Here is a 27816-nt window from a genome sequence, read left to right on the forward strand (position 1 = left end):
CGACGCTAGAGTAATTTATTAATTTTTATTGGCATAAAAATTTTAAGCGACCTATGTTGATAACATATTATTAATCTAATAATTACACAGTGACTTTTATCTTACAGTGTTCATTTACAAACACAAATAAGCTCCGTGAATAAAAAAATATTTATCTTTAAGTATACACAGTAAACATAGAAGTAATTTTTTTTTCGATATATCTTTTATCCAACCCTTAAATATAACAAAAACAGACAATAACGTACCTACAAGTACATCGATTAAAATATTAAATAGACATAATATTATAATAATAATGTAGTTCGTCAAATTCAAATGCTTTAAAAACCTCCAGGTTTTTTTAAGAAAACATGTTGAATACATTTTTTATTTGTATTTTGAATAGATTTTTAGAAAAAATAATGTGGTAATATTTTTTAAATTCATTCCTACGAATTTGACGATATACACACGCAGGGTTATTTTTAAACATGCTTCGTAGTAGGTATTTTTTAACCCTAAAACTGATTAAACAAAACGTAAGTTTAAGTGTATAAAATACAATACAAATCACAAGAAAAAAATATAGTTTTAGTCTATGATGTGACAGTTCGAATTTCGAATTCACCCGAGCAAATTAAGCTGGTGATAAAAGTTCAGTTTATTGAATATATTATTTTGGAATTTATTGAATATCAAAGTAGTTTGAACAGTGACGAAATTTAAAAAATAACCCTGCATTATTTTACAATTCATTAACACAATAATATTTTTTTTATATAAGTAAACAATCAAACTGCGTGTGAGACTAGTTCAGCCAAAAAGGACTTAAGATTATAGCTCACTAAAAGTTAAAACCACTCGGCACCAGACCAGCAAAGTTTCTCCTCCTGACAACTTTCAAACAATGCAACGATGCTACTGATTTACTAGACATAGTGAGCGTATATCCATATAAATCCATTAAAAATACCAACTAACTGTGCTGATGATGCCAACCGGCTCTAATGGCTTAAGAAGCTTAAGAAGCTTAAGACCCTTAGTCCCAAATTGTACATCTAAAAATATATGTTTGGCAACGAATTATAAAAGCCATTATCATCATATTTTACACAATTACGTATATCCAATAAATTTCATTATTACAAATATTTTATCTACAAGTAAATTCTGGCCTTTTTTTTGACCAAGAGAATAAAAATAGTTTTTTCGTTTATAAGTTATCTAATCGGCTATAAAGCCGTGCGCATACCACAGCGGGCAGCTTTGCAAAGATCGGTCATCAACTTTAATTCGTCTCGTACATTTATATTAACATCCGTTGTTCGCGTTTGGAACTGCTGGAATGTGGCAAGCCTTTAAAATCGTAAATAAAACTTAAACACGTGACGCAAAATGCCCTTTTTAAGAAACATAGATAAGTATGTTTTGAAGTCTTACCAATAATTGGATTTTTTTTTCTGAAACTAAGGGTCGGAATTGTCTTCCTTTAGCACGGGGATTGCGTAACAGACAAAGTAAATTTTTTAATTAGGTATTCTTTTTTTATTTTCTACATTGGTATTACCATAATTGTTTTTTTTACTGACAAATTATCCCTTTGTGTGTTATTAAAGTTTGTCTGTAACAAACATGTTAAAAGTACTTAACAGGACTCTTGGATATTTACTCAGGACCTCTTATAGGACCTCGAAAACTAGAAAGGTGCAGGTACAAGTACACTGAGTAGGGTTGCCAACCGTACTGTAATATATAGTATTGCACTATATACTGTTGAAGAAATACATAGCACGCAAAAGTATTATATTTTTAACAAATTTACAATATTTTACAAACATTTTAAACTATAGAAACATTATCATCGAATCCAAACTTGTCTATCTAATCAATACCGAACTTAAAATTAACGTTTAAAGAAATCAGTTTAGGTTTTCTATATATTTTGCGAAAAATCACATAATATCCCTTATTTGCCTACTTATGACAAAAAATATTGAAAAATATAGTTTTTATAAAAACATACGTGCTTTTCGTTTAATTTGAAAAATACAATCTTTTTATTAGGAATTGTTGGCAACCCTGAGTTGTAGGGACTGATTGGATCTAATTTCCTTGTTAATATGCGCAAGACTTAAAAATAACATTTATTGCGTCAGGTTAGGGTATCCGGGTGCAGTGCTATAGATCTATTTCTGATATACATTTTTTTGACGCACTTAATTAATAAGTTGGTCCACACCGGATATAGGTTTTGTATAAATAGTTTTAATACAACACTTACCTATACACTCATTAGTTAGGTATATAAAAAGTTTCACGAAGCAATTTACAGTTTGCTTTTTCAGTATATATCAATTGTTTTTACCTGACATTTAAATACATAGCATAATGGGCTTATATTGTCTATGAATGAACGCAAGATGTCATTCAGTTAATTTTCGCTGACGTCATCAACCCATATTCGGCTCACTGCTGAGCTCGAGTCTCCTCTCAGAATGAGAGGGGCAAGGACCAAGGCCAATTTTCGCTGCCTTAGGCAATTTACAAGCGCGGTAAGTCTCTTTGGTCTAGTGGTTAGGCTGTGTTTAGGATAGTTTTAGAAATATAATCTCAGTTCGTATTTGGGATGTTACAGCTTGGCAACTTCGTTTGTAACACTTCCGATGGTCCGCGCGGGCAAGGGGGCGTGTAGCGATGACTGAAAAACCCACGAGTGATGCACCTCACATCCCCGCACGCACTATTTCACACCCGCGCAGTCTTTCCCTGTCACCCGCATATCATGGGAGTGTCATCAACGAAACTGCCAGACTATAGTTAAATTACACCCCCGTGGCTAGGAGAGCATGTTAAGCCGTCGGTGGCGGTCATTATCAGTAACATCTGAAAACTCAGACTAATTACAAAAGGACCTGTCTCGTTAGACTTTAGTACTTTTCTGTCAAAGTATGATCAACGATCTAATGCGATTATAAAAACTGTCTCTATAACATATAATGAAAGATAAATTGTTTCATGACATCAATATAACAAATCACTTACAAACGGAGCGTTTGACAAAAATATTAGTTAACGTTTAGTACATGAAGTAACATTGTGACGTCACAAAATAGACGACAGCGTTTTTAACGTTAGGAAATTTTAAAAAAATACTCGATTTATACATTAAGTTTTATAAGAAACTAACTTTTATTAATTAATATCGATATATTTCGATCTCTATACAATCAATGTTTCATAGTTGTAATCGTGTTCGTAGTTTCGAGCTCCCTAAAAATACCTTTTAGAATGATGTAAAAAATGTTCAACAACTTCTAGTTTAATATAAGAATCTAAGTTTGTTTTTCCTTACAAAAAGACAGACGACTTTGTTCGTGCGGATGTAGGTGAAATACTAGTCCATTTGTAATTAGTCTAAGTCTAATAATTATCGATAAGGAGTCGATCATTATCACCCTAAGCACGCCAGTCCACATTGGAGAAGCCTGTTGGGGCCAAGCTCCATATCCCCTGGATCTAACAATGGAAATCATAGACGTGGGGGTGCCCCCAGCGCATCGTTCACCCGCTGAGTGTCAAATTTAAACTCTATGCGTATGAGAATTCGACACTCAGCGGGAGAATGGTCCCCTAGGGGATCCCCTGCAACGTCTACGAATTCCAGTGTAATAATGATGTAGCGCAGTGTATTTAGGTGCCAGATAAATTAATTTTCATTTTAAGATACATTCTCAACATTTAAAAATTATGTACTCAATATAAACACTTGTGAAACATGATTTTACAATATTACAAACATAAAATGAACGCATAAATAAATTAAAATATATTAATTAATATGGACGTCATAAAATTATAATAATTAATATAAGTAAAAGGCTAAATGAAAAATGCGACAACCTTTAAAGCATTATTCATTTTTATTTGATTAAATTATGAATATTATAATATGACTATATTCTAACTAGTCAATATAATTATCAAATATAATCAAATGTTACAAATCTCAAAACCAGATATTATTTAATGCCACCAAGACCAATATTTTTATGCAATAATATCAAACGGATTTTACAACAATATCGAAAATCATCAATCTATCATTAAAAATAATAATTAATCAAAAAATATTAATCGTTATCGAAAATCGACAATGAATTGCAATATGAAACACTCAAGATCTTTAGCTTATAGTTCTTTTCCATTTATCCTGAGGGCCATTAAGTCAGGATTGTTCCGTATAGCAATTTTGGATTCACTCAATAGGGATGATGACAGTTTTTTAAATTGTATATAAATAAAGAGTATACTAATAGCAAAGCAATTTTGTAAAAGTAACAGGGTATCTACGATCATTACTTTCGGAGCTACAGGGATTTAAAGGGTCAGATTTGCGGCGCTGCCGCGGATCCCTGAAAAACGCTCCATACAAAATAGCACGATTTAGTGACGTCGTTAGCTCGCTGATCGTTAGATTTGTATGGGCGTTCAAACAAAATTACCAATATCTTTGTTATTTGTGCGTTTATGTTTATAGTTCATTTATTGAAAAATGTCACATTTAATGTAAGGAAGCTAAAACTGAATGAATTTTCATTTAATTACGATAAAAAAAAATAATAGATTTTGAAATTTTATAATCTTATTCATTTTGCAAACATCCAGACAATCTTTGCTTTTTATGTATAAATTAGTCAACATTGACCTTATTTACCCGAATGTATCATAAAAATCAATATACCTATTCAAACCTAGTCATCATCCCCATTCGTAGCACTTATTGAAGTAACATCATTTACGCCCTTAAATAAGATGGAGAAATATAATGATGGTTTTGTAAAAGGTTGAGACAGTATTGCAACCGGATAGGTGGCAATATACTCGAACTATAGTACTCGTTACATCCGCATTAGAAACGACCTTCACCCATCAGTTGATGAAAAGTATGTTGAAAATATATTGCGAGAAGGTTGCCCCAAAAACTCCTAGTCGAACTATTATTATAAGTAAACCAAACTATTATTAATGAAACATCTGATACAATTTCACACACACACACACACACACGCACACACACACACGCACGCACGCACGCACGCACGCACGCACGCACGCACGCAAATAAACCAGCGTTTATTGCATGTTGCATGTTAAGTTAAGTTTATATTTGTTATTAAGGAAGAGCGTGACCTTCTGATACAGGTTTTAACTTAAAAGAAGGTCTCAGCCACATCAGAGACTGTAAAACTATAAAATAATAAAATTTCATTTCATTTCAATTTAATTTAATGATGATAGTTTGGCCAGGAGTCTTTTAGGCAAACTACTCGCAATATGTTTCCAACATACTTTTGGTATAAAACACTTTTTATCCAAAAAACAGATGGGTGAATATAATTTCTCATTGGGATCTTCAATTACTCGTATAAAGCGAGAAATAAATTTACTTAAATCGACAACATGAAAATTTTGGCTGACTGCCCAGTTCCATAGAGCAAGGTTATCGCAGCTGACTGATTTATTACTTGTTCTATAAGTTAGAGATAACCTTAATTATTCACAAAAATATAATCGTTGTAAAAGTTGTAATTATTGTTGTTAAAATTGTCTATAGTTTAACGTTACTAAACAATTTCTTTTGAAACTGGATCATAGAAAACATTATTCGACAGTTGACGTGCGTAGCGTAGTAAAAATAATAAAAAAAACAATTTTAACATGATTTATTTTTTAAATTTTTCTCTACAAGTTAGCCCTTGACTACAATCTCACCTGATGTAATGATGCAACCTAACAGAAGCGGGCTAACTTGTTAAAAGTAGGATGAAAATCCACACCCCTTTCGGTTTCTACACGACTTCGTACCGGTACGCTAAATCGCTTGGCAGTACGTCTTTGCCGGTAGGATGGTAACTAGCCACGGCCGAAGCCACCAGCCAGACCTGGACCAATTTTCGTTCAATAAGATGCCTTATACTGGCCAAAGAGGGCCTTATCGCGAAAGAAGTAACGCTGCAAATTACTAAAACAATAAAATCTCGCATTAATTCACTCACATTGCAAATAAAATGTGTAAATCTGTTCAAAGTTAAGTGAACGTAATAGTCTTACTTAAATCATAATATATCGAACGATTAAAACCTTCTTGAAATGACTTTAAACAATGCACTATGTAATTTAGTAAAGACCGGCCGCTCAGCGATTGCGTTTCTGACGGGTCGTGATCGGATGGGCGATGCAACTTCGAACTGGCATACTTGGTGAACTGCGCTGTTTCAAGTTTGTGCCAACTGTTTGTCTTTGTAATTGAATAATGAAGAAGAAGGCAATTGTATTTGAATATGTTTGTCCCATTCTATCACGACCTGTCAGAAACGCAATCTCTGAGCGGCCTGACTTTAGACATCGGTTTTATATATATTTATTAACTCTACCATTTAAAAAACTAATAATATGACAGTTGTCAGAAAGGCTAGAACCACAGTATCATCACACAAGTTTGTTTTGTTCAAATAATAAACATTAAAAAATCAAGCACATCCTTATACGTAAGTAAATAAGTAAGTAGTCTTTTTTTCTATACTTTAAGGAGACCATAGTGTTTTTTGGTCTAGAATACGTGTCTCTGACACAGATTAAATAAAGTTTTCTTTTATGAACACACATTTATATTTCATTAATAAATAATTTCATACACACTTTAAGTTATCTGTACCACAATTAGTTTAATTTTACATGAACACTAAAATGGTTGTAGAATTAGCGCTATCAAATCTACATAGGAGACAGACATAACATTTTTTTTTTACAAGTTAGCCCTTGATTACAATATCACCTGATGGTAAGTGATGATGCAATCTAAGATGGAAGCGGGCTAATTTGTTAGAAGGAGGATGAAAATCCACACTCCTTTCGGTTTCTACACGACATCGTACCGGAACGCTAAATCGCTTGGCGGTACGTTTTGTCGGTAGGGTGGTAAATAGTCACGGCCGAAGCCTCCCACCAGCCAGACCTGGACTAATTAAGAAAATCTTAATCGGCCCAGCCGGGGATCGAACCCAGGACCTCCGTCTTCAAATCCACAGCACGCATACCACTGCGCCACGGAAGCCATCAAAATTACATTTAGCACAAATAGCAATAATCGACAATTTAGTTGTTTCTAGTAATCTTGAAAACAATAGTCCTAGCATGCGACCAACGACATTTAGCTCGTGTAGATAAATAGACAAAATTTTAACCAATGCCGGCGCAGTAGTCTCTTACGTCAGAATTACGCAATTAAAACGATATTTCCGGCTGAAATTTATCTATTATTAGAGACACAGTTATCCGTCCACTTTAATATGACGCGAGTATAGTAAAGTGGGCGGATAATTGTGCCTCTGAGTATATGTCTATTCACGAGATTCGTCGTTTGGACGCATATGAGTCATATTGGCCTGCAATAGACTATCAATCTATCTTAGATTAGAAAGTTGTGATATAGTAATCTAAAATGAAAACATTCATGTGATTTAAATCATTTTGGATAATACTTAATCGTGTATCTATATCGATTATAGATAGATAATAAAATAATATAGAACAGTTTGCTATTCGATGTTATGTTTGGACATGATGTTACACATTTATTAATTATTAATGTAATTTTTTTAGGAGGTTTAAACTTTAATTCATGTTTGTAAATAAGGCCTATTTACAAACATGAATTAAAGTTTAAACCTCCTAAAAAAATCATCAAAGGAAAGTGAACTTTAAACAGTAGTGATTAGGTGTACTTTACTTTAAAGAAAATTTAAGTTTAAATCTAAATCCATGTTAAAAAATATAGGGATAGGTGCGTGACCCCTGAGACTGTGCAATGTGCATAGCAGTAATCATCATCATCATTATCAACCCATATTCGGCTCACTGCTGAGCTCGAGTCTCCTCTCTGAATAGCAGTAATACTATCAACCATTTCAATAAGAAAATTTTGCATCTATTAGGATTCCAACATAATAATGTTTTTTTTTTCACAATATTCGTTTATATATTTATACTGTTACATCTACACTACAAGTTACACACATAGCTATGTTTCCAAGACCTCTTTATAAATTATTATCTTGAAAGGTTCAGTCTTACATTAAGATGAAAGAAACTAAATTATCAAAACATTCGTTGGACCTTCAAAGACACATTACACCACCAATACACTACTCGAAAAGTTAATCGAAGTTAATGGAATACAGGCACAAACTTTGCCTCGCCCAACTACCGATATTTGTCGGCTTTTGAGTCAAAGGATTTAAAGCGAACACTAAACGCCTCGTTACACTACTCAGCTCACTTTAGGATTTCGTCGAAACGTCAAATCGACTAGTGTATTTGAGGTTTTATACGAATGTAAACAGTGACAAATATATTTCGAAAACGCAACAATTTGATTAAAGGTGAAATTTTAGTATTAAGAGAAAAAAAATCAACAATTCGATTATAATTTATAGCAAATACTTCAATGTAGCAAACAATTAATATATAAAATTTTTTAAAGTCCATACCATTTGAAAACAAATAAAATATCTCTATCTAAAACTAAACTAATAGTGACTTTGAGAAATCAATCTTTGTGAACGAGAAGTTCTGTACAGTTCAAAGACTTTTCGACAAACTGTCAATTTGTCTTATGCCCGCTATTCACATTGGCCAATACGTTGGCAAATATATTGGCTATCATGTAGTGCGGATGTTTCGAAACAACCACAATATTCGCCACAATGTTGGCTAGTGTGAAGAGCATCATAGCCAACATTGGCTAACGTGTATAGCGGGCATTACACATTGCTACCTCATTAATCCGAAAAAGTGACTAATATTTTCGATTCCGCCGCTATTATCTTTATATTTGTCTTTATCTCATCTCGAGATTGTAATGGTGAGCATATGCCTTAAGGATACACCAGGATATAATTATCATATCTGACAGTTCTAGTATTTAGTGGTGGCAAAATTTCACCAAATAAATTGCAACCAAGGTTAGAACATGTGATATATAGTGATGATATCAACATCATAGATAATGAAAACAAAGATAATAGAATATGTCTATGAACCATACAAAATTTCCAATTCTTATAAATCTTGATTTTCCTGAATTACTTTGCATGAAAAACCGCCAGAAACAGCGATAAACATTAAAATTGATTATTTAAAAATGTCAACTTAGTTTAATTTTAGAATACGAAGCAATACTGAACAATGCTCAAAACATTGACAAAATATATAATATTTTTTTATTTTATTTATTTTATAACGTTGCCTACACAAGATTACATCCACTAAACATATTTAATAAAAATAAATCTTTTAACTTAAAAATAAATAAATTTTTCCCGTACAACTATATATCTTTCATTTTTTTTTTCGATTTTTATGCTCATAATAAACATCCAGTATAGAATAATCGTTGAGGGACAGATTCGTGTTTGGAGTAGAGGAATCTCGACGTTATGTTGATCGCGATAAGGTTGTTAATCGCGGCTACTGATCGCTGGTGCCGGGTTTCGGCGCAGGCGCTAGCAATACGCTGATATCCCATACCTAGATAAAATGTTCAAGGTATATTTATTGAGGTGCCTACATTATTACTATTATACTATGTGCGCTGTAGCATGGTGCGGGTGACAGTTGCCTTATGGCGTTCATGTTACATAATATTATCGTGAATCACGGCAAACTTTCAAGAGTGAAACGAACTGTCACCCGCACCATGCTACAGCGCACGAACTGTAGGATTAGTCGGCAATATTTATGACGTCTCTGAAATAACCCGCAGATGCAGTGGCGTAGCGTGCCTTGGATGCCCTGTATCAAAATTAGTCGAGGGGGCCAAAAATACCCAAGATTTCTTAAAACAGAAAAATATTTAAAGAACCTATAATATATGATACTTAAAATCTTGTATTGCGCAGCTAACTGCACAATGTTCGGAAACGTCATAAAGATTGAATCCGACAATACTATCAGATACTACAATTAATATTATAATGATTACTCAATAGCTCCACGATAAAGGACCCAAGGGTCTTGCATTCTCCCGCTGGACTATTGGTAGGGCAATAGTCCATCGGGAGAACGCCAGACCCCTCGTCTTTCCAACAAAACAAAATTTATAAAGATACGGATAATATTCTATACTCAGAGGCACAATTATCCGCTCACTTTAATATGACGCGAGTATATTACAGTGGGCGGATAACTGTGCCTCTGAGTATATTTAAACGAAAATTATGACCCTAAAAATAAAAAATAATGACTTTTCTATACATTATGTGCTCCAAATAGTCAAAAAGCCTGCAATAGTCTGACCTCAGTCATTTTATAAAAGTTGAAAGTTTGGAACTATTATCATAAGATGCATCAACCGTGGTTGACGAAATTCCAATAAAAAAAATAACATATAAATACTTTAAGGACCCCTTTTTTAAACTTCCATATTATAAATTAAAAAGTTACTTTTAACCCCTTAGCGGTACGACCTACTTTTAACGCCTGATATGGCAGAGCAAAATAAAGTTTTCAGAGAAAGAGATGAAAAAAAATTTAATAAAAAAAAATCAACAGACTTCAAAAACATAAAACACACCGACTAAACTAAAAAGCGAAAAAATACATCATATAATGTTCTACTTGCTGATCACTTTGAAGGCGGTGCTAGCTAAGTGCTAGCCAGAGTATAATTTTTTAAATAATAAAATAATTATTCAAATCTGTCCAGACATCTTCGAGTAATCGCGTAACATGCACAAAATAAAAAACATAGAATCGAATTGAGAGACTCCTTTTTTTTGAAGTCGGTTAAAAGTGGAGTATACTTTTAACCTCTGCTGTAGCTAAGAACAATCATTACCTTGATGACGCGATCTTTGCCCGCCGTGCACATGCGGCCCGTGGCCTCGTCCACGAACAGCGAGCCCACCGCGTGCTTCATGTCGTGGAAGGACGCTAACGACTCGCGCCTGTAATAACGCAACAACCCGCTGAATTTCGTAGCTTTAACCCGCCATCCCCATAATGGGGATGATGACTAGGTTTGAATATATTGATTTTTATGATACATTCGGGTAAATAAGGTGTGTTGAATGTTAACTAATTTATACATAAAAAGCAAAGATAGTCTGGATATTTGCAAAATAAATAAGATTATAAAATTTCAAAATCTATTAATGTTTTTTTATCGTAATTAGATGAAAATTCATATAGTTTTAGCTTCCTTACATTATATGTGACAATTTTCAATAAATGAACTATAAACATAAACGCACAAATAACAAAGATATTGGTAATTTTGTTTGAACGCCCATACAAATCTAACGATCAGCGAGCTAACGACGTCACTAAATCGTGCTATTTTGTATGGAGCGTTTTTCAGGGATCCGCGGCAGCGCCGCAAATCTGACCCTTTAAATCCCTGTAGCTCCGAAAGTAATGATCGCAGATACCCTGTTACTTTTACAAAATTGCTTTGCTATTAGTATACTCTTAATTTATATACAATTTAAAAAACTGTCATCATCCCTATTCGGGCGGGGTGATGCCCTCACCACAGTCCTAAAGCCCATTTCAAAGGAGATGGTCCATTTCAGGCCCATTCTCGTACCCCGTGTCATTAAAATTTAAAAAATACCGGATATTTGTTAAAATATAAATAAGTGAATAAATGTAACTAAATAAAATGAAATAAATAAAATTAAAACACAAGTTCTTGAGTTATATCAAGATGGCGCCCTTAAAGCAACTATGACATGACATTTGACAGCAAACGTCAAAACGATTATTACGTTGAAAACGTCATCAATGCGCCATTGTTACTCATAATAATGTTGCATTTCTTGGGAGATAATGAGTATTATTTTGAAAGAATTAAATTAAATTCGTATATCGTATAATAGAAAATAGTTAATAAAATTATTTTCTTTTATTTCCGCCAGGGTACAATGGGCTCCATACAAATTTGGACCATCTCCTTTAAAATTTAATATCAATATCTTATTTTATGAACTTATGCGCCTGATTAACTTCAAGTGGCCTTCGTACAAGACTTAATAAGGCCTAAAGGTAACGCAAAGGTACACTTTAGTGAAATGTGTGAATGTTTTTGTGGGGACCGTCTAACACCCCGCAAGTGCTCGCGCTGTTCTTTCACAGGGAGTAATATATTTGGTATTGTGACACGTCGGGTAGCAGCGACAGTGCTTGTACAGTTATTTAGTGGTAGAGGAAACACCTCGAGCAGGTCCCAGGACTTGTGACCTTGAGAGTAGGTTTAAGGGATCCTTTCAAAATACAAAAACACTCACCTTCCCTGCCCGAAATGTGTACCATGCCCACACTAAACAATTTATGATAAACAATAATTACAACACAAAACATTATGGCACAAAATCACTAACGCGACTGGCAGCGTAACGGTGTCTACGCTGCCTAACAAACAACTGAGTTCAAGTTATCAAATACCCTATTATTTATCCCAACACTGATACCTGTACCTACCTGTAGTCGAGGAACTTGTAACATTATGTATTTTTTAGTTATTTTCAATAATAATAATTTATAATCTGATTGATTAAATATTTACTTAGAAAATCAAATCAATTTCAATCAATCCTCATTAACAACCCAAATTCGGCTCACTATTGAACACTGGTCTCTTCTCTCTTCTCGTAATGAGAGAGGTTAGGCAGGTCCACGACGCTGATCCAATGGGGAATTGGCAGACACGTAAAGAATTAAGGAAATTCTCAGGTATTTATTATCTCTGTCGGAGACCCGTGGTAGTGACACTCACGGCTCGTGGCGCAGCGTGTCGTAGCAGGCGGCGCACACTCGCTGCGGGAACTCGAAGCCCATGACGGGCAGCGGCAGGCGGTGCGGCGAGCAGGCGCCGCACACCGCCGCGCCGCACCAGCGGCAGTGGTGCTGCCGGAGACCTGCGGTAGTGACACTCACGGCTCGTGGCGCAGCGTGTCGTAGCAGGCGGCGCACACTCGCTGCGGGAACTCGAAGCCCATGACGGGCAGCGGCAGGCGGTGCGGCGAGCAGGCGCCGCACACCGCCGCGCCGCACCAGCGGCAGTGGTGCTGCCGGAGACCTGCGGTAGTGACACTCACGGCTCGTGGCGCAGCGTGTCGTAGCAGGCGGCGCACACTCGCTGCGGGAACTCGAAGCCCATGACGGGCAGCGGCAGGCGGTGCGGCGAGCAGGCGCCGCACACCGCCGCGCCGCACCAGCGGCAGTGGTGCTGCCGGAGACCTGCGCACAACAGTCAGACAAATCAGTCGAGGTACGTTGAGTGGACGGACACGGAATGGTTCCACAGAAAAAGCTTCTATACTACAGCCTTTCTTGATGCGTACTGTTTACCAACAATCAAATTAAAAAATGAAATGAAAAATCGTATAAATCACAAGTAATTTCACACCTCATAATAATTATAATCAGTACGTCGCGCGCGCGCATCGTTGCTGCACGCGTATCTTGTTTACCGTTCACCCAGTTGCCATTCATTAGCATTAGTGATGGGAAAAATTTTCTGTATCGATAACGGATAATATATTTTATTTTAACCATGGATCGTTATTTATGTCGATCAAATTCTGTTGGGAAGCGACCCCGAGAAACGCTCCCCGGTACCTCAGAATGGGAAATTCCCAAAAGGTCAGCGCGTCCTGCTGAGTTCAACTCAATGGCTCCACTGAACACGACAAATAGATTCAGCACCCTAACAACTGATTCATCGGACTTAACAGCAAAACGACTTCAGGATGCCACAATTGCCCGGAAAAACTCAGACCGCACTCCACCAATTGTCGTCGAAGTTAACAAAGATTGGACTCATGAATTTCTCAAGACCCTCATAAGCAGATACAATCAAAATTTTCACCTACAATACAGAGGTAGGAATAAAGTAGCAGTTATATGCTACTCACAGGATAGCCACGAGGCTGTCAAAAAGGGCCTTAAGTCGGAAAATGTGCCCTATCACACATTCTCCCGCAAGGATGAAAGGACCTCTAAAGCTGTCATTTATGGACTACCTGCTTATGTTGAAGAGTATTTAAAAGAAGAGCTCACTTCCCTTGGCTTTGCCAATGTCATTGTACGTAAAATGAAGGTACCGGATGATAGAAGGACTACATGCCCTCCTTTCTTTGTTCAACTCCCACCCGGCAGTGATATAAAACGCTTCAAACAAATCAAATATATTAGCAACTGTGTAGTTCAAATTCGCAAATATCAGGCCAATAACATTTATGGAACTCAATGCTTTCGCTGCCAAGGTTTTGGTCACTCGTCAAAAAATTGTAATCTTACACCTCGATGCGTCAAATGTACGGAGTCACATCTCACCATCGACTGTCCAAAAAAGGATCGATCTCAACAGGCCCAGTGCTGCAATTGTGGCGAAAACCACCCAGCAAATTTTAGAAAATGCAATGAGCGTCAAAAATACCTCCGTATTCTACAGGAAAAGAAAATAAATATTCAAACGTCATTGAAATCACAAAAAATTACGCCACAAAATAAAGTAGACGGCCGACCCTGGAGCAATGTCGTGGCTGGTGGTAATCAAGAACCTACACCGCATGTTTCTCCTGATATTAATAATCAAGCTACTAGTGATATATTAATTATACTAAAGGCGATCCAAAATATTAAAGAAGAGTTCATAGCATGCAAAAGCATGATGGATAAAGTAATACTTATCCTAACTCATCTAGGTCAATATGTATGATTGTAATAAGTTACGTATACTATCCTGGAATGCCGATGGCATTCGAACAAAAATTATTGAACTTCAGGATTTGGTACGGTCACTTGACATTGATATTATAGGTATATGTGAGACCAGAATATCTCCAAATGTACACCTTAACACACCGGGATTCCATTGTTATCGTCGGGATAAACTAGCTGAGGGTCGCGGACAAGGTGTTGCTATTCTTATTAAGTCAGACATTCCTCATGTTCCCATTAATCTGCCTCGTACTCACAACTTAGAATGTACTGGAATACAGGTATCCCTTTCTGGTAAACATGTTGCTTTCATAGCTGCTTATCAATCTCCCAATCTACCGCTTCTATGTAGCGACCTTGATATTATCATTGATAGGTATCCCTCGTTTGTTCTTATGGGTGATTTAAATACCAAGCACCCATACTGGAACTGCCCTGCTGCGAACTTACGCGGTAGAGTATTGTTTAATCACATGATTAATAAAGAATATGACATCTTTGCCCCAAGTACACCCACTTTAGTTCATTACAATAGTTCATACACTCCTACCACTCCGGATGTGGTCATAGCTAAAGGTATTAATGTTATTGCTGATATGGAAACTTTTTCTTGTCTATCTTCAAACCATTTTCCAATCTTTTTTACTGTTGGAGGTAAATTTTCTCGCAAATCATTTAAAACTTATAATTTCAAAAACGCTGATTGGGCTAAATACAGAAAATATATAAATGAAAACATTTCTCTCATAATTGCACCTTTCAAATGTTCCACTGAAATAGATAGTAATATTGAACATTTAACTAAAATTATCACTAGTGCCAGAGACCACAGTGTTCCGGTTATAACAGTTATAAATACAATCAAACTACCTCGCCGCATTAGAAAAATTATAAAAATAAAAAACTCGTACCGTAGAACTTCCTTAAAAGTACAAGATAAGTCAGTTAAAAAGTACCTTCTCTCTGAATTTAACAGATTACAATACGTAATCAACTATGAAATTAAAAAATTTAACGATAATATCTGGTCACGCAAGCTAGCTAAAGTTGATAATCCATCATCTGACTTACCACGTTTAATAAAATCATTAAATCCTAAACTAAATATTATTCCTCCTCTACAAATTACCGAAAATTCTCTCACATCATCCACAGAAGAGCAGTGTGAGGTCTTAGCAGAGGCTTTCCTAGCTAACATGAATATAACAAGTAGTTGGTTCAGCGAATCTGAGGCAGAAGTTGCTGAAGCAGTTACCAAACTAAATGTTGTAAATTCCATAACTATTAAAGACCTCGTTAGACCATCTCAAATTCGTAAATTATTAAATAAACTTAAGTCTCGTAAAGCTCCTGGTATCGATGGTTTAAGTAACATCTTACTCAAAAATTTGCCACAGAAATGTTTGGTCCTCCTTACTAAAATTTTCAACGGATGCCTATTATTGAACTACTATCCATCCCAGTGGAAGGTTGCAAAAATGATAGCAATAAAAAAACCAGGAAAGGACGCATCATTAGCCTCAAGTTATAGGCCCATTAGCTTGCTACCCAGTCTGGGAAAATTATTCGAATCTATCATTTTAACGCGTCTTCAGAAAGTTACAAATAATTTGATCATAAACGAGCAATTTGGGTTCCGTCGTTATCACTCAACTACGCACCAACTAGCACGTGTGGCTGAGCATGTGGTACATGGCTTGAATCAGGGCAAATGCACTGGTATGATCCTGCTGGATATCGAAAAAGCCTTTGATTCGGTTTGGCATGAGGGTCTTCTACATAAACTAATAATAAACGACGTTCCCACCGGCCTCGTCAAACTAGTTCAATCGTACTTGACAAACCGATCTTTCGCAGTCATTATAGACGATCACAAATCGTCCTTGAAATCTATACCAGCCGGCGTGCCCCAGGGTTCTATATTGGGCCCCTTTCTCTTTTCCCTTTACCTAAATGACATACCAAAACAACCACATACGCATCTCGCTATTTATGCAGACGATACAGCCTCCTACACGACTTCTGAGGACTGTGACCTCATAGTAGGACGCCTGCAGCTTTCCTTGGAGTTGCTAAGCAGTTATTTTAACAAATGGAAATTAAAACTAAACTCTGATAAAACAGAGAGCATAATGTTTACCAGAAAACGTACTCTTCCCACCAAGACAATAAAAATAGGGAACCTTGTTATCCCCTGGAAGCGCCATATTAAGTATCTTGGTGTTTTAATTGACAATAAGGTTAATTGGTGTAAAAATATTGACAGTCTAATCTCCAAAGGGACTAAAGCTATCAACGCACTGCACCCAATCTTAAGTCGCAAATCTAAGCTGAGTGCAAAAACAAAATTAAAAGCTTATTCCACTTTAGTGAGACCATGTATAACATATGCAGCCCCTGTTTGGTGTAGCATCTCTGAAACAAGATACTGCAAATTACAAGTTATTCAAAACAAGGCATTAAAAATTTCATACAATACGCCATTTAGAACTAATTTAAAAAAACTACATGATCAGTTAAAATATCCGTTGCTAAAAGATTACATCCTTAAATTGTCTCGTAATTTTTATGTACATAATAACCCCATTCATCCTAACATTTTGGTTTCGTCAATAGGTCGTAGTAGACTCAAAACTTTATCGTACGCATCGACATACAATAAATATAGACTGCCCCATCACTATTTTCTCGGTGATTCATAGCAATAAGTAATAACAAGCGACCGGTGGCGCGCTCGTCACTGATCCGTTCGCTCAATATATTTGTGCATTACCCGCAAAAAAAAAAAAAAAAAATTAAGTTCATTTCAATAATATACAATAAATACCATAGTAGAATAAGTTACCATCTGTAAAATTACTTCTGTGTAATAATATAATTAATAGAAATGTACATGTATTATAAGTGCTTGCAACAAACGGGCGCTTAGCAGTGGTAGGTTGGTACCTGCATGTCTCAAGTTAATATTAGTTTATTACTTTGTAAATTATGTCCCAATTGTTTTTCCTGCCATTATTCTAAATGTTTATAAAGGTGTGTAAGCCTGTACAAACAAATGACCATAGCATGTTAGCAATAAGAAATATTTATAAGTCTATTGTTCTAACAACACTGTTACAATATATTATATAATAAAGACATTTAAAAATCAATCAAAAATCAATAATTATAATTAATTTGTTCTTAAATTAATGAAAATAAATTTCATTAATAAGCTTATAACAATTAGTTATGGTTAATATATTTTATATAACATTTTATAAACAAATTATACATAATTTAAAATAAATAAGTTATGAAATGACATGCGTTTTCTACCTTCATTTCTAATTTATTTGTTGATAAACAGTATTCATCAAGAAAGGCTGTAGTATAGAAAGAATACTGGCCGCACCTAGCGAAAGCTCAATTTGAAAGAAAAAAAAAGAAAAGAAAAAACGTTAATTTTAAAATTGTGCCACACACCACAATGCCGAAGCACCGATGCAGCGTCTGATGTCTCAACCACCTGAGCAAGGCAAGACCAAAACTCGAGTAGTAAAAGCATCAAACACCACACTGTCACGTACAATGTCACAATTAAAAAAACTAGTGTGCTTTAGACCACACGATACGACACGAAGTAAACCTTCTTTGTAAAATCAAAAATAAAGCGCCATCTATGGGCATCAGGCATAGTTGCATCGCAACAGATTCTTGAAGTTTACAGAAAGGGATTGTTTCAAAGTTTCCTAAGAACGCCATCTACTGGTAGTTTTAAATAACAAACACTGTCTCAATATACCAGTAGATGCCATCATCAATACTCTTTACGTAACGCATTCACCGACTTACTCCCCAAGTCCAAGAAAATTTACATCAAAAAATAAAAATGAGTGTGATTTAGACCACACGACAGTAAATCTTCTTTAGTTCTGCCTCTCAACGTCCGCGCGTGCTTACACTTTTCGTAACGCATTAACCCAGAAAAAGCTTCTATACTACAGCCTTTCTTGATGCGTACTGTTTACCAACAATCAAATTAAAAAATGAAATGAAAAATCGTATAAATCACAAGTAATTTCACACCTCATAATAATTATAATTAATTTGTTCTTAAATTAATGAAAATAAATTTCATTAATAAGCTTATAACAATTAGTTATGGTTAATATATTTTATATAACATTTTATAAACAAATTATACATAATTTAAAATAAATAAGTTATGAAATGACATGCGTTTTCTACCTTCATTTCTAATTTATTTGTTGATAAACAGTATTCATCAAGAAAGGCTGTAGTATAGAAAGAATACTGGCCGCACCTAGCGAAAGCTCAATTTGAAAGAAAAAAAAAGAAAAGAAAAAACGTTAATTTTAAAATTGTGCCACACACCACAATGCCGAAGCACCGATGCAGCGTCTGATGTCTCAACCACCTGAGCAAGGCAAGACCAAAACTCGAGTAGTAAAAGCATCAAACACCACACTGTCACGTACAATGTCACAATTAAAAAAACTAGTGTGCTTTAGACCACACGATACGACACGAAGTAAACCTTCTTTGTAAAATCAAAAATAAAGCGCCATCTATGGGCATCAGGCATAGTTGCATCGCAACAGATTCTTGAAGTTTACAGAAAGGGATTGTTTCAAAGTTTCCTAAGAACGCCATCTACTGGTAGTTTTAAATAACAAACACTGTCTCAATATACCAGTAGATGCCATCATCAATACTCTTTACGTAACGCATTCACCGACTTACTCCCCAAGTCCAAGAAAATTTACATCAAAAAATAAAAATGAGTGTGATTTAGACCACACGACAGTAAATCTTCTTTAGTTCTGCCTCTCAACGTCCGCGCGTGCTTACACTTTTCGTAACGCATTAACCAGCTCACTCCCCAAGCCAAGAGTACGTGTTTGTGAACCCACCGAGCTGCTTCTTCTCCATCATGGCGCGCACGTTCCATATGAAGGGCGCGCGGCACAGCTGGCACAGGTCGGACTCGCGCCACGCCGGCGTCTCGCGTCGCTGCACGCCCATCTCCCACACGCCCAGCGCGCCGTCCTCGCCGCACGACACCAGCCGCTGGCAGCCGCCCACGTACCACAGCCCCGTCACCTTGTTGCTGCGGACAAGTGGCGTAACTACATTATTGCACAAAATCACTTACGCGACTGCCAGCGTAACGTTGTCTACGCTGCCTAACAAACAACTGAGTTCAAGTTATCAAATACCCTCTTATTTATCCCAACACCGATACACCTAAACAACTAAAAAAGGATAACTCTGGCTGAGTTTGTTGTGGGCTCTTCTCGGACCAAGGCGCGTTTTGAACCTTCGTAACTTTAATTTTAAGTTTTCGAATAATTATTATCACCATTCTCTTAAGTTTAATATTATTACCTAACGTTTCGAAAGAGCTTGTAAACTAAGCATATTTGAAATAAATGAATTTTGACTTTGACTTTCGACATTACGAAACCACTGCTGTTTAACTACATAATGCTGACGCACAGGTGCAGATCCGGCCCTCAGGTTTATGGTCACAGCCACTCTATTAAGTACGTGTCTAAGAATAAAATTGCTCTTGATCGATATAGCGCATTCACTTATAGGAGTTTTTTTTTATTCTTTACAAGTTAACCCTTGACTACAATGGTAAGTGATGCAATCTAAGATGGAAGCGAACTAACTTGTTAGGAGGAGGATGAAAATCCACACACCTTTCAGTTTCTACACGACATCGTACCGGAAAGCTAAATCGCTTGGCGTTACGTCTTTGTGGTAACATAGCCACGGCCGATGCCTCCCACCAGCCAGACCTGGACCAATTAAGAGAAAACCTCTGTCGGTCCAGCCGGGGATTGAACCAAGGACCTCCGTCTTGTAAATCCACCGCGCATAATAATAATTATAAATCAGCTACATAACAAAACCACTGTTGTATAACTACATAACGCCATCGCACAGATGCGGATCCGGCCCTGGATCATGGATGGTTATGGTCACAGCCACTCTATTCAATGTCAAATATAAAATTGCTCATGTTCGTTATAGCGCATTCACGTAAAGGAGTTGTTTGCAAACAATATTTACCTTCTTCTTGTAAATATATAAAAGCGAAAGGTCATCAAGAAATTTCGAAAACTTTTTGGCGTACAAAGATGATATTTCGCATAGAGGTGCGATAGGAACGATTTTTCGACAGGGCCACAACAACACTGGGTAGCTACAGAACTACACAATATTAGTGTCACTATGGTGTAACTACCAAGATTCCAAAATTAAATAATTGTCTATGTCTTCTTTTACAGTTAACAGAATTTTTTTTTTCGGTTTTTTGTATACAATTGATGAAAAAAGTTATCTTACCTATGACCTTGAAGCTCGTACGCTGTTCCTTTCTGTCCACCAATGTCCCACACTATAATGGTTTGGTCGAACGAACCGCTGAACAGCAGCTGTGGTATTGGCGCCCAATTTAACACTCGAACTGACCTAGAAATTAATATAAAAACCTATTATTAATAAAATACAGCCGATTTAGAAAATTCAGTCTAAGAGACAATCATTATCATCACCTCCAAGGACCTCCTTTTTGGTTTCCGTGTGGTATGTGCGGTGGATTTACAAGACGGAGGTCCTGGGTTCGATCCTTGAGGTTTTCTTAATTGGTCCAGGTCTGGCTGGTGGGAGGCTTCGGTTAGGTTACCACCCGGCAAAGACGTACCGCCAAGCGATTTAGCGTTCCGGTACGATGCCGTGTAACCGAAAGGGGTGTGGATTTTCATCCTCCTAACAAGTTAACCCGCTTCCGTCTCAGATTGCATCATCACTTGCCACTTACGAGATTGTCGTCAAGGGGTAACTTGTAAAGAATAAAAATAAGCACAATGATCTCGAGCCGCCAGCATCCAGCGGCTCCCTGCAACCAAGATAAGCGCTTTCGAGACAACACATTCATCAATTTATAAAACACGAATGTTTGTCAGTCAGTATAACTATCTAACTAACTTTAAAAAGAGCGTGTCCTTTTAAAGTTAGTTAGGTAGTTATATAGTTTATTGGGTAGCTGGTGGTGGTTTTAATGATACCACAGAAAACATATGTGTATAAGTTTATATTACAAAGCGCGTAGCTCGGTCACCTACTTATGTACTTTCTTTTATTTCAATAGAAGCGTACCTACATACAAGCGTACTTTGTATTACAAGCGTTTACAAAACACCGAACATTTGCTTGATTATCACTATCAGTGTATCGTGGACGGTGACGTAACAATTAACAAGCAACGACCTTGAACACCACTCATTTATGTCAACTAATTTTGTTCACATGTTCTACAGTATAAATGCGTCTTTATCTAATTAAAAACACCATGAAAAAACAAGAACTTCTTTACATAAGGAGCAATAAAATTGTATTGAAATAAATAATATCGGTTTTGGCCAATATAAAAAAATTGTCGCTAACCGCTTTTCTCCTACAAATAATCGCAGAATCCCAGGCGTGGGTACGACAATAGGGATGATGACAGTTTTTTAAATTGTATACATATAAGTAAATTAGGGGTATGCTATAATAATAGTAAAGCAATTTTGTAAAAGTAACAGGATATCTGCGATCATTACTTTCGGAGCTACAGGGATTTAAAGGGCCAGATTTGCGGCACCGCCACGGATCCCTGAAAAACGCCCCATACAAAATGGTACGATTTAATGACGTCGGAGATCATAATGATCGTTAGATTTGTATGGGCGGTCAAACAAAATTACTAATATCTTTGTTATTTGTGCGTTTATATTTATAGTTCATGTATTGAAAAATTATACGTTTAATGTAAGGAAGCTAAAATTTAATTTGCAAATATCCAGACAATCTTTGTTTTTTATGTATAAATAAGTTAACATTGACCTATGGGCTATGGGCTGGGACAACTCCGACGTATAAATAGACGTAAGGCCGGTTTAAAATCAATTAAACCATTCCATTTAAAACTAAAAAACCCGTTTAAAACCAAAAAGAAAAAACATTTCTTTTTATTGATTTTTTAACTACCTAATTAAAACCAAATACGATGTCAAATGACCACAATTTATCATTTATCTATACTTATAATAATAATATTTGAAGTATAAAACACATTTATTTTATTTTCGTAGTCGAGTTTTAAACCGTTGAAAATGGTTTAAAACTGCAGAATTTTATTTAAAACGTTCTTTTATTTAAATCGGTTTTTTTTTCTCATATATACTCCGACGCCATAAGACAGATTTTTGTCTAGTGGTCGCATGTTATAGCTGGCACCTCTGTGACGAGAGAAAGACGAGACTAGCTGTTCTCCCACAACGCTCTCTTTTATCCCAACACAACGAAAGAGAGATTTCAGATCCCGTCGCTGGGGCGCTGCGAATCTTAACATACGAGTAGTTTAAAATTAGGTCGTTTATGCTGTTTGTTTAAAACTGCGCAACCAAATTAACTTTTTTTTAGATATTGATTTTTATACATATAGTTTGGCAATAATTTCCACAAGTGCAAAGTCGTGAGTTTCAACTAGTCTATAACATAAAAATTAATCTTGAATCTTCCTAAGCGCACGAGAACGGCGGAACCGATTTTGCAAATTCTTTTTTTAGAATACTCCTTGAAGTGCGAAGGTGGTTCTTACGTTTTTTTTGGTATAGGTTAGGTAGGGGTAGGGTAGGGATAGACCGTGTCCGCTAGTGTGAAATTTAAAAAAAAACAAAATAACTTACCCAGTGTGACCCTTCAACGTCGTGACTAGTGTTGCACAGTTATTATCTAACTTTAACATCGTTATCTGGCCGCTGTAATCGCCTATGAACGCGTATTTTGACTGTGAATCGAATCTGATTACAGTTGTTAATGAAATATTGTTAAATAATGGACAAATTTAAATCGTCTATAGTGAAATTTAACCCATATAAGACAGGCACGCTGAAAAATCTGTTAAAAGAAAGAGGACAATATAGAAAATGTATAGGTATTCACACACAAGTCAAGTCATCATATGATTTTTCTTAAAGATATAATATTATTTATCACACGAAAGTTTGTATTTGTTACTTCTGCACAGCACAACTACTGAACCAATGCAGCTGCAAATAAAAATGGAGATATTAACGCATAGGCTACTTGTTATTACAATATTCTCAGGAGGATGGCTTCCACACTAGTGAAACTGTGGGCCAAAGCTAGTAAATCATAGTTGTAATTTTCGGAAAATATAATTTCCTGTGAGTCAAGCTTTTTTTCTGCTGTAAGGAAGGAAAATTTATATACATATTTATTTTTTGTTTGTCTCAAAAACGTGAATTCATATTTGTTTTGTTTAAAAGATATTAAATATTCTCTGAGAAATGAAGTTATTATATTCTAAAAGACATTTCTTTTCTGGCTTCAGTGAAGTGAAATAGTAATAATATTTAGAGGTGAAGCCATATAATAAGCCTGTATCATTCACCAGTAAAATAAAAGACTCATAATTTACTTAAATAATTTGGTTCAGCAGTTTTAAATAGATAAGTAAAGCAGTTATCATTATATGCCTATTTAAATGGTCCAAAATGGGATCCTCTCTTATTACAGGAAAGGATATTTATAACTTAGACCCACCATACTTTTACAATGCAGGTTGATTAATATATTTATTAACCAACTGGTTAATAAATATATATCTACTTTTGCAAGATGCGAAATAATTTATTACATAAATTACTAGTTATGGTATTTAAATTATTTAAATAATACAAATAAAATTATGTAATTGTATAGTCATTATATAAAAGTAAAAAGAATTAATTAGATACTAATTCAAGGCAGACTTTATATTATACCTACTGATTAACCAGGCATGGGAATATTTATAAATAAGATACAATAATACCATTTAAGTATTTCATAAACCTTAAACTAAAATTATAATTTAACATTCAAATATTATATTACGAGTACATAAAAGATGGAGATAATAAGTTAATTAAAAGTTATAATTAATAATATATATTTAAGAGATATATGTAGAACATTTTATAATACAACAATACAATTGCCGAGTTCCTTGCCAGCTCATGAAGAAATGTTAATTCAGTATGTTATTGGCAATATAGCTGTACTCATAACTGGCTACAACCATAACTCACTGTCAAATGAAGTCAAATTTGTTTATTTTTAACTGACTTCAAAAAAAAAAGGTCCTCAATTCAATGCATATGTTTTTTTTATGTTGGTTACCTCATAACTCATTTACTTCCAGATTGGTCCCATTTCATTTTCATGAAAATCGGTTTAGTAATTTTGTATTACAATCAAAATAACTGAAATATGTCTTTGAAGTCAGTTCCATTTTTATGTTAAAAATATTGTAGAGGCTTAGTTTACAATAATTATGATAATGATAAAGTTATCATTGTCATAATCATCAAGTTTTACTATTTTATCCCGGTGTGGAAGGGAGATGCTGAAAAGAACCAACAAGACAATCAGTCAAATGAATATTAGACAAGCTATACTTTATAATGCTTAAAAAAGGATACTGTAAAGCAGTGCACCATGCCTCAAAGGAATAGCCACCAATTCTCCTTCCAGTTTCACTGCAGTGGTAGGCAAATAACTTGTCTCGACTCACTGACAACACCCACTCACAGCTCAAGGAAAACACCACCGCTGTAACTCTGGCCGTGTGCGCCAAGTATTCCCTAGTCTGAACAAGCAAATGAAAACTTAATCATCATTATCAACCCATATTCGGCTCACTGCTGAGCTCGAGTCTCCTCTCTGAATGTGAGGGGTTAGGCCAATAGTCCACCACGCTGGCCTAATGCGGATTGGCAGACTTCACACACACAGAGAATTAAGAAAATTCTCTGGTATGCAGGTTTCCTCACTATGTTTTCCTTCACCGTTTGAGACACGTGATATTTAATTTCTTAAAATGCACACAACTGAAAAGTTGGAGGTGCATGCCCCGGACAGGATTTGAACTCACACCCTCCAGAATCTGAGGCAGAGGTCATATCTACTGGGCTATCACGGCTATATCGGAAAACTTAATAGTGACCAAAGATTGTATAGAATGAAACATTATTGTGGTATAATATTATCGGAGAAAATGTTATTCATGTTCATTGTGACATTGAAAAAATTCTATCCAATTAATCTAAATTACTTTGCATACAACTGTATAATTACAAATCCTAAGTTACAACAGTTTCTATCAGATTCATTTAACATGTATGAATGATCAATCTGACCCGCTCAAAACTATTTTACATCTTTCATTCATTCATAATTTGGGTACAAAAAATTTACATGTAAATTGATGAAAAAATGTTGCCACCAATTATATTAAATTAAAAAAACAAAATCATTTGACAAGGTCCACATAACAACCTAGGATAGGTTGTTATGTGGACCTTGTGTGTGTCCTAATAAATTAATTAGCACACCTATTGCTAATTAATATATTTATCTATACTATTATCTATATTATAAAGAGGAAAGATTTGATTGTTTGTTTGCATTGAATAAATGAAACTAACTGATTTAGAAAATTCTTTTACTGTTGGAAGCTACACTATCTCAGGGTGCTAGGCTATATGTTATCCCCATTTCCCTACAGGAATGGTAACTATGTGGATGAAGCATGATGTTTGCTAGTTATCCTATAATTTTACAATCTATTTACTTACTGGGTTTATTCTATTACAGTCTGCGGCAAGTGTGAACTCAGAAATAGTGCCATTTTCTTGTCCTATGAATAGCTGTCTTGTTTCTGGTGTGTAAAACATTGATGTGCATCCTGATGGCATGTACTGACAAATACTCGGCCAGTATTGTCCTGAATCTCTTTTGAGCCATACTCGGACTGTCCTAAGAACCAAATGATGTTGGTTTAGTACAAATTACACTTTCAAAATTGACAAAACACAGGATGGGGAAATAGGAAAGCAAAGTAGTAAATTAATTAAATGTAACCAAATGCCAAGGAATGTTTTGATCCACTAGTTACAATATCAACTTGCCCCACCTTAATCCCTAGCTATTACCTGACAATGGTTTTGAACCATGAGTTTTCTGATAATAAACCTTCTTAATATTCAGAGCTACATAATATCAACAATCAAACAGTAAAACTGATGTACAATATTCACAAAACACACTGTTTTATCATATTGTGTTGTTTTATTAACTTTATTAATATTTATTCCACAATTATAATTACCTATTATAAGACTTGAATTAATAATAGAAGCATATATTTTTCAATTTCTGTGTTGCATGTAATATACTATACTGAAAAAACACTTGTCTAGTCCCCCAACCTACTTTACATACACACACAGCACAGCCCACTCACATAAGTTACAAAATTTGCACAATAAACATGTGTGATGTGTCCTGTTCAACTTTCAACTAGTTGTTTACATAGTAAGTCGTACTAATTACGGCCACAATGTAAAATAATATGTGAAACTCCGATATATTGTGACAATATACAAGACTTGCATGTTGAATGACCTTTACGAATAGTGATGAATTATTCATGCAAATTCAATGTGAGAGACTTTTAATCAGAGATGTGCACTTATATACTTAATAGGCTTAATAAAATGCTAATAGATCCCATACTTATCGTCGCAAACACTAATAACTCCGTCTTCGCCAGGGATTACTACCGCCGCGTTCACGTCGTCCGTGCAACCTTCCAATTTATTAAGAAGTGCCGGCTTTTTCGTTGTAGAAAACCTGTCGTTCGGTGTCCTAGGTGCGGGTTTAATTTCAGCAGCCATATTTTACAATATAAAAAGCAAATAAACACTTTATTCGTCACTTCTTTCTGAGAACGAAAAAGAAAACGTCATTATCATTTTGACATTCCGGACTCCGGTTTCTTTCTTTACTTACTCGTTCGTTAATCATTGTACGATGAGCAAGTCGATTCAGCAAAACAATAAAAAAAAATTAAAATATTTTATTAAGCAATTAAAAATCAAATAATTTATACTCAGTAATTTCATCAATCTATCCATTAATTGT

General features: G+C 35.4%; 1 protein-coding gene across 1 annotated transcript; it reads right to left on the reverse strand.

Moving 5' to 3' along the window:
* Positions 1–11: 11 nt before the first annotated feature.
* Positions 12–27671, reverse strand: LOC112052240 (WD repeat and FYVE domain-containing protein 2). The gene is made up of 9 exons (XM_024091247.2): positions 27409–27671; positions 26469–26649; positions 25314–25480; positions 23514–23627; positions 21127–21252; positions 19683–19879; positions 13140–13281; positions 10880–10988; positions 12–9570 (listed from the first exon to the last, which is right to left on the reverse strand). Exons 1-9 carry the CDS (start codon positions 27567–27569, stop codon positions 9511–9513), a joined length of 1257 nt encoding a protein of 418 aa, XP_023947015.1. The 5' UTR covers positions 27570–27671; the 3' UTR covers positions 12–9510.
* Positions 27672–27816: the final 145 nt, after the last annotated feature.

The sequence above is a fragment of the Bicyclus anynana genome, chromosome 3, assembly GCF_947172395.1.
Source record: "Bicyclus anynana chromosome 3, ilBicAnyn1.1, whole genome shotgun sequence".
Taxonomy (NCBI): domain Eukaryota; kingdom Metazoa; phylum Arthropoda; class Insecta; order Lepidoptera; family Nymphalidae; genus Bicyclus; species Bicyclus anynana.